Below are 7,924 nucleotides of genomic sequence, written 5' to 3' on the forward strand. Positions count from 1 at the left end.
CTGCGTGCAGAGGCGTACTCGTGACCCAGCAACAAAACAGCGATGCCAGGGCGCTAACGGCGCCCGGTGCCTCCCGGGCGCCCTCCCCGCCCCACACCTCCTCGGGCCGCCGCCCCCGCCCCCACCCCCGTCCCGAGCCGAGTGCCCCCCCACTAGCCCGGCCGCGGGCTCTGAGCGCGATCGGCAACAATGTTCCGGGATTATGACGTCGACGCCTCCCCCAACTGCTGAAAATGGTTTCCTAGGACTTTGCAACGGATCTGCTTAAGTGTTGGTGCAAAACTTTGTAGATCTCGGCTCTGGCTTGCTTTATTTATTTATTTTTTTGGTTTGTTTTCTTTGGTCTTCTCTCCTTCCCCCCTCCGCCAAAATGCAGGGGGCAGGAGTGTTGACAATTAATTGGTGAACTCTCCTAAAAAAATGGAGGCAGAGAAAGACTCTGGAAGAAGATTGGTGTGTAGCTTTTCCAAATCTGTATCTGGTATATGATAGATCTATTTTTTTTGTTGTTGTTGTTTCTTGCTGCCTTTTCTCTCCTTTTCTGTATTTTGCAAGAGGACCGGAAAAAATATAATAAATTGCATGCAAAAGGAAGCCAGCAGCTTACTCCTCCAGTCCCTTGTGAGGCTCAGAGTCTCAGACACTTAAGTGGGGAGGTGGTAGCGGGGAAAGGCGTGGAACGGGGGCAGAGCGGGCTCGGGGTTCGCCCGGAATCTGGGGGGCTGCTGGGCCCGGCGCTGGGCGGTGGAGGGAGGAGGCAGGGGATGCGGGAGTGGCGGGGGAGTCTCCTTAGGAAGTGAGTGTGCGCGCGCGCTTGTGGGGAGATGAGGCAGCTGCTGGTGCGTTTTGGGGTCTCGGATGGGAGCTTTGTGGCGGGCGGTCTGCCTCTCCCTCTCCCAAGCCCCGAACCCCCTCCCCCACCTCTTCTTCTCGCACCGGCGGTCGGTCGGCGGGGGCGGCTGGGGTCTCAGTCTCTCCATTACAGCTTTCCAGCTTCCCCGGTAGGTCGGGGGCGGCTCCAGTCTTAGAAATGCCGCCGGCCCCCGGTTCCGGCTTCCCGGCTCTGCCGCCGCGGCCGCCAGGGCTGCTGTTAGCGCGGAGCCGGGCGCTGCGGCGGCTCCTCCCGGGGCCTACAAATGCCCCGCCAGCCCGTGCGCGGAGCCCCCTTCGCGGGTTACATAACCAGGCTCCCGACCGAGTGGGCAAAACTCAACACCTCTCGGGAGTGGGGGACAAGGGAGAGCCCCCCAGGTGTCCCTTCCATGGCCTCCAAAGATGCAGGAGGGGAGTGCCCTGTATAAGGTGCAGCCAGACCCTGGGGGTGCGGGCCCCTCTCGTTATCCGGATTTTCAGCATCTTTGGCATTTGCGCAAAGTTGCTCAGGTCGCAGTAGTGGGGTGCAGGGGGCGCGCGGCTTCTGCACCTGTTCGAGCTGGGCCCAGGGTGAGAGGCAACTCTCAGTTCCCCCAGTAACGTCCCGGGCTCTCTGGTTTGGGTCCTCGCAGCGCCCGATTGACCGCCAGAGATACGACGAGAACGAGGACTTGTCGGACGTGGAGGAGATTGTTAGCGTCCGCGGCTTCAGCCTGGAGGAGAAGCTGCGCAGCCAGCTGTATCAGGGGGACTTCGTGCACGCCATGGAGGGCAAAGGTGAGGCGCCCCCTCCACGGGCTGCCCTCCGCGCCGCGGGCCGAGCGCACGTGGGGAGGGAACTGCCGGTGGCTGGGTTCGTATTTCGCGCCCGCGTCCCCCATTCCAGGGGATCCGGTGACGAAACGAGGCCGAGCACTGGGGGTGGGGTGGGGTGGGGTGGCGAGGGAGGAGGGCAGGAGGGAACCGGGGCCGGACGTGGGCCTAGGCCGGGCCCGCGCCCACCACCAGCCCCAAGGTGGGCAGAGCCAGGGGTCTGGCAGACCGAGTGATCTGGGGACTGACGGGCGGACGGAGGGAGGGCGGGGGCGCGGCGCTCTACCCCTCCCGGAGCCTTCCCAGCTCCTTGCGCTGCATGAGGTGCGCTGCCCGGCTGGAGGCGGACTGGGGTGCCCCTTGGGCATTGGGGTGAGGGCCCCCCAGGCCTGAAGCCTCCCAAACCCCGTGCCATTTTGGGCCCTGCCAGTTAGGCGCTGGCGCCGGGGGCGCCTGGGGGTCACTGAGTGACAGGCCTACTCAGGCCTGGGGTCTGCGGAACCCCATCACCTGGTGGCCTCTGTCATCTTGGAGCGGGGTCTGTGGGAGCCCCGAGTTGTTGGCCCAGAGTTCCCACTTTAAGCTAAGCGTGAGGCCTCTAGCCCAGCACCCCTGACAGCTTGAAGCGGCCAATGGGGGAAGGGGGTGCTCTCCCCTCAGGGTTAAGGCTGAGTTCCTCCTCCCTTGGCACTTTGAAGCAAAGACTTGGGGCACCCCTCTGGGACACGGGGGTCTCTTAACAGGCCTTAGATGAGAGCTCTGGTCCTCTTATGGGCGTTGCCAGTTTAGAGCAGAAGTTGGGGAAGCCTCTAGAGCTTTGGGGTGCCACCCGGGCCTGAGACCTTCAGGGCCCAAATTTTTCCCTCACTCTAGGATAGGAAGGTGTCTGGGGGTGTCCTCCGGGCCTGGTGGTGATGCTCTGGCTCGGGTCTGAGGCCTTCAGAGTCCATTACAGTGGTTCTGACTGTGGGATCCGGGTTTTGGAGGTGCCCCGATTACCTGGGCATCTCCCTTTGCTCTCCTGGGGTTTTTGAGTTCATTTTCCCCCCTCAGATATTCAAATTTCCTTTATATTATTCCGGTTCCAATTTTTTTTTATCCCTTACCCCGCTTGGAAAACCCTTCCATCCCTCAGTGAGCTGATGACTGGGGCAGCGCCTCCCACCTCAGGTTCCGGGTGAGTGGCTGGGGCTGTGGGGTTAGTCCCTGGAAGAGACTGTCCAGGCTTTGCATTTTGGAAGTTTCTCTTTTGTGCCCACTGTTTCCTGGGGCGCTGGGCTTTGGTGGTGGGGGAGGGAGGAAGAAATGTCTGCCAGCTTGCCTGGTGTTGAGTGTCATTGCACAGTCCAGGGGCCATTCTCAACTGCATTTAAATTTCCTTAGCACAAATGGGATTTTAATTCCTCTCCTTTCTTCCCGTGGTCATTTGGCGGATCCTGTGAGAAAACAATATGCAAACTCTTCCTAGTCATTTGTAAGGAAACTCTCTGCCCAGGATCCCAGATCATTTTCTCAGGCTCATTTGAGGAAGTTGAAGCTGACCTGGGGGGTGGGCCTTGCGGGTGTATGTAGGGGGGCGGGGAATGGTGTTCAGCAAGATTCCTTGAATCTGCTGTTCAGGCTTCTTTCAAAGGAGAGGAGGGCCCTAGGATTTTGGTGGTTAATTCAGATCGGGCCCCAAAACTCAGAGGGAGGAGCTGAGAAACAGAAGGAGCCCTTAGCCTGGATTCAAACTAGAAGCTTCTTAAACTTCTCTGCCTTTAAATCCTTAGGAATCCCCATTCACTGTGAGCCCCTGGGGATCTGAGCCGGTAAGGTCAGGGCTTTCCCCGGCTCTGGTTTTGTTCTCACCCTCTCCTCTGAGCCGAGCTGCCTTGGCCTCCTCCCCCTCCGAGCTGCCCCAGAGAACTGTTTGCTTGGGGCAGGGGCTTCTGTGGCCTGCGAGCTCTTCCGTCTCCCTTCCCACGAGCCAGGGAGGCCTTGCACCCCTGCCGAGTGGGGTTGCTTTCATCCCCTGAGGGTTTGGGGATGTGAGGGTGTATCTCAGCCTCCCTCACCTCCGTATTTAGGGTAAGGATTTTGGGGTCTACGCTAGACGAACCCCAGACAGAAAGGACGCTGTGAATTTTCTTAGGGTCTCGCCATGTCTCCTTTGCACACAGCCTTCCCCTGGGGGGCAGCCCCTCTCGGTTACCCGGTTGGAGCAAGTATTGCGATGGCTACAGCAGAATTTCACTATTAAGATGACAAAGCTGTGCCCAGTTCCCTAGTTATTTTGGCACCAAATACACAGTTTCCAGGGAAACCGGCTTTCCCCCCCTCCCCTTCACCACGCAGGATATTACAATAAGATCTTCCCTGATGTTTGGCTACAATGAGAGCCTTCCTCCCAGCCTCCTGTCTGGGCCTTCAGATCCTCCCAGGTGGCGTTCTTCAATTTTGCAGTCCCTTTAATTTCCGAATTCAGCCTAGGATGCGTTTCTCTGTCCCTTTTTCTCAGCACTAGCTGGGGCTCTTTCTGCGTGGAGTTCTTTCATGAGTTTTCCCTCCCCGGTCCTCGCCAGCCTTGGGCTGTTCATTGACAAGTTCTGACCCGTGGGGCATGCCGGGAGTGACTGAGTCGGGAGAGGAGCCGATAGTTGGCATGGCTTCTCTCCGGCTTTGCCTAATCTAATTCATTTCCCTGTCATTTTCCAGGGAGCTTTTGCCCTAGAGGTGGTGCCTGCGTCGAGTAGAACCCCTGCTTCCTCCTCCGTCTTTTTTCTTCCCCTAACCAATTGATTGTGGTTCATTCACTCCTTCACGACTTAAACAACTCGTTTGATTCCAATATCCAAACAGATTTCAACTACGAGTACGTGCAGAGAGAAGCGCTCAGAGTTCCCCTGATATTTCGAGAAAAGGATGGACTGGGAATTAAGTAAGTTGCCGAAATTAATAGCTTTTTCCCCACCTCCCTCCTTAACGCAGTTGATAGCTTGGGATGGACTTTTTTCTTGCTTTTCTCCACCTCTCATCACTGAGAAGGATCTTCATTCATTATCTGGGGGATAGTATCTTCTCGTTCGAGTCCTGACAAAGGGGAAAAACTCTCCAAAGATTGGTCTTTTTTTCAGAGAATTTGGGCAGAGAAGCTGTAAGGGGGCTTGATTAAACAGTGTCGACTTTTTTTCCTGACTGACCCCAGTTACATGGACTGACTTCCTAAAGTGAATCGTGCCTCCCCCCTAGAAAAAAATCAGGAAACTGAGGCAGGGCCTGGGTTAGGAAGAAATTGGCCAGCCTCCAGACCCAGAGGCGGGGCACCTGGCTGTGGGAAATTGGTCCTTTTCTGTGGGGAGGGTGGCTCCTGGGATGCTAGGCTCCTGTGTCCCCTCCTTTCTCAGCCTGCCCCAACACCTGCCTCTGCAGTGGGTCTTGTTTGGTTTATGTTCTCTTAGAGATCTGTCAGAGCTCCAGGTGGGGGAGACATCCGGAAGGCGGGCTGGAAGAACAGGTTTCCGCCCCTTGGGCAGGGGCGGGGAGGAGGCTGAGGGTGTCATCTCACAATGCCACCTTCTCCAGCACCTACTGCCAGACTTGCTCAAGAGTCCCATTCCTATGGGTAGAAATTAAACCTTTAGTGTCATTGTTAATCGATAGTGAACGTCACCACAGTCATTACAGCTGTGTTACCTGTCGTACCCTGGTTCTGGTATGACAGGTGTCTTTTTTCTCTCTGAACTTAAGGGGTCCCTCCGACCCTCCACACAACTCATTATGGAGGGTATTTTCTAGAGGGAGAGACAGAGAGAGCTTCCCACCCTGAAAGAAACAGGTATATGAGTGCCTGGCTCTGTCACTTACCCATGACATCACACTTCAGTCTTTTCTGGAAAAGTGGGTGGACAGTAGATGTCCCCTCTCTTTTCCGTAGCAGTGCTGAGTTCACGTGTTGGGGAGAGGGGGTTGGTTTACCCATTGGGGTGAGGAAGGTGACCCTCCCTTGAAACACCAACCGGTCTCTCACCCTCTCTCTGAGTTATGTCTTTTTGGGTTCCCAAACAGAGAGCAAGGGAACCCTCTTGGAAAAACGACCCCCCTGCTCCCAGAGCTGGGTCGGTCTAACTGTTGTTTCTAGCTTCTCACCAAGTGTCTGCTCCTTGTTTTCCAGGATGCCTGACCCTGACTTCACAGTCCGAGATGTCAAACTCCTAGTGGGTAAGTTGCCCGCGGTGTGCGCAGCTCAGAGATGCTGAAGCAGGAAGGAGGAGAGGGGGAAGGCGCCCCACCACCTGCCTGTTTAGATTTTTAACTGCCTCTGGAAAACCTCCCCGTGGGAGGAGGCAGGAGCTGGTCTCAGCTGCAGCCGTCCCATTGTGGAGAACAGGTCAGATTGCAAAGCCCTGGGAGGCTGGATCAGACGGTACTTGCCAGTGCAGAGTCTGACGAGGCCGATTTGGATCCTAGCCTCCAGCTTGGGTGTCAGTGACACAATCTTCTATCTCGCCTTTGCGTTTGTTTGTGGGTTGCTGGGTAAACACCTTGTGCTTCGTGACCCCCCGAAAGACGGTCAGACTCTCCATGGGAAGGATCGTTCGTTCCTCCTCCCTCCTCGGGGTTCTAGGCAGGTCTAAGGCAGGCCTGGCCCTTGAGTGCCCAGTGAGTGCTGAGTAACTGACTCCCTGAGCACCTGCAGAGTGTGACTGCTCTCTCGGTGCTCGGGGCTCTTGACCAGGCCGCGGGCGGCGTTTCAGATTTTACAGGAAGTCTTTTGATCGATCTGTTCTTTCCAGAAGTGTTCCTCAGGTAGCTTCTACATGGCAGGCAAGTTCAGAGTTGCGAACATGACAGACAAGCTCCCTGCCCTCTTGGTTGGAGTTGGCAGGCAACAGAGAAGTAAACTGTTTTTAAAAATATGTATGTTTGGAGGGCGATAAGGGCTATGAAGAAATAAAGCAGGATAACGACGTGGAGTGTGATGGAGCTGTATTTTAGAAGGGGTGATCGGGGAGAGCCTTGGTGGGGTGATGGATGCAGGATATTTTGACAGAGATCTGACTGATGAGAACCTGGACGTAGGAAAGAACATTCCAGATTGTGGGATGAGCAAGGGCAGAGATCAGGGGGTATGGGAGGAATGGAACGATCAAAGGGGAAAGTAGTAGGAGAGGGGAGAGATCACAGGGCCAAGTTCATGTAGGGTCTCAGAGGCCCAGGTGGAGAATTCGGGTTTGGCTCCTAGGGTGATGAAAAGCCAGTGGGAGTTTTAAAGTGCCATGATGGGCGTAGCTATGCAATCTGATTATTTTTGGGGGGCGGCGGCGGGGCTTAAAACATTTTTTTTAAAGGTTGAGAGAAAATTCCCATGTTCTAAAATTCACCACTTAGCCATTTTAGAGTGTTTTTAGTGCATTCACAATGTTGTGCATCCATCACCGCGGTCTCATTCCAGAACATTTCTATCACGCCCAGAATAATCCCTGTACCTCTTAACTCCCTTCTACTCCTATCCCCTGGCAACGACCGATCTGCTTTCTGCCCCTGTGGATTTGCCTGTTACATTTCAGGTAACTGGAATCGTAGAATATTGCGGTCCTTCGTGTCTGGCCTCTTTCCCTCGGCATCACGTTTTCAAGGTTTATCCGTGTCATAGCAAGTGTCCAAGTATCGGGTCTTCATCCCCATTTGCAGCTGAATAGTATCCCATTGTATGTGTGGACAGACCACGGTTTATCAGTTTGTTCGTTGATGGACGTTTTGTTTGTTTCTACTTCATAGCTGTTATGACTAATGCTACGATATTCACGTGCCAGCTTTCACGTGTGGGCATCCATTTTTATTTCTCTTGGGTATATATACCTAGGCGTGGAATGGCCAGGTCATACGGTAACTATATTTAGCCTCCCGAGGAACTGCCAGACCGTTTTTTTCAAGGCAGCTGTGCCATTTTACATTCCCATTAGCAATGTCTGAGGGTTCCGATTTCTCCACAGCCTCGTCAACACTTGTTATAGTCTGTCTTTTTGATGATAGCCATCCTAGTGGGTGTGAAGTGGTGTGATCTGGTTTTAAGTTTTCTAAGAGCCGACTCCGGTGGCGGGCCCTGTGGAGGACGAAGACAGCTGACTGGTGGGTGTGTCAGATAATCCAGCTTGAATAATTGACCCAAAAGCCTGTTAACAGATACTCAGAAGGCAGGACCACTGACTGTAAAGAGAGAGCGCCAATGACAGAAAGATCTCAGTTAATTGGTGTG

At 54.9% G+C, this 7,924-nt stretch overlaps 1 protein-coding gene across 1 annotated transcript in view; it reads left to right on the plus strand.

Annotated features, from left to right (window-relative positions):
* Positions 1-230: 230 nt before the first annotated feature.
* Positions 231-7,924, plus strand: part of KDM2B (lysine demethylase 2B) — a 103,713-nt gene continuing 96,019 nt past the window's right edge. The window contains 4 exon segments of the mRNA XM_039879384.1: positions 231-453; positions 1,506-1,650; positions 4,528-4,606; positions 5,840-5,886. Of these exon segments, the coding sequence (XP_039735318.1) occupies positions 421-453; positions 1,506-1,650; positions 4,528-4,606; positions 5,840-5,886 (304 nt within the window). The 5' untranslated portion in view covers positions 231-420.

Source organism: Pteropus medius, unplaced genomic scaffold, assembly GCF_902729225.1.
Source record: "Pteropus medius unplaced genomic scaffold, Ma_sr-lr_union100, whole genome shotgun sequence".
Taxonomy (NCBI): Eukaryota; Metazoa; Chordata; class Mammalia; order Chiroptera; family Pteropodidae; genus Pteropus; species Pteropus medius.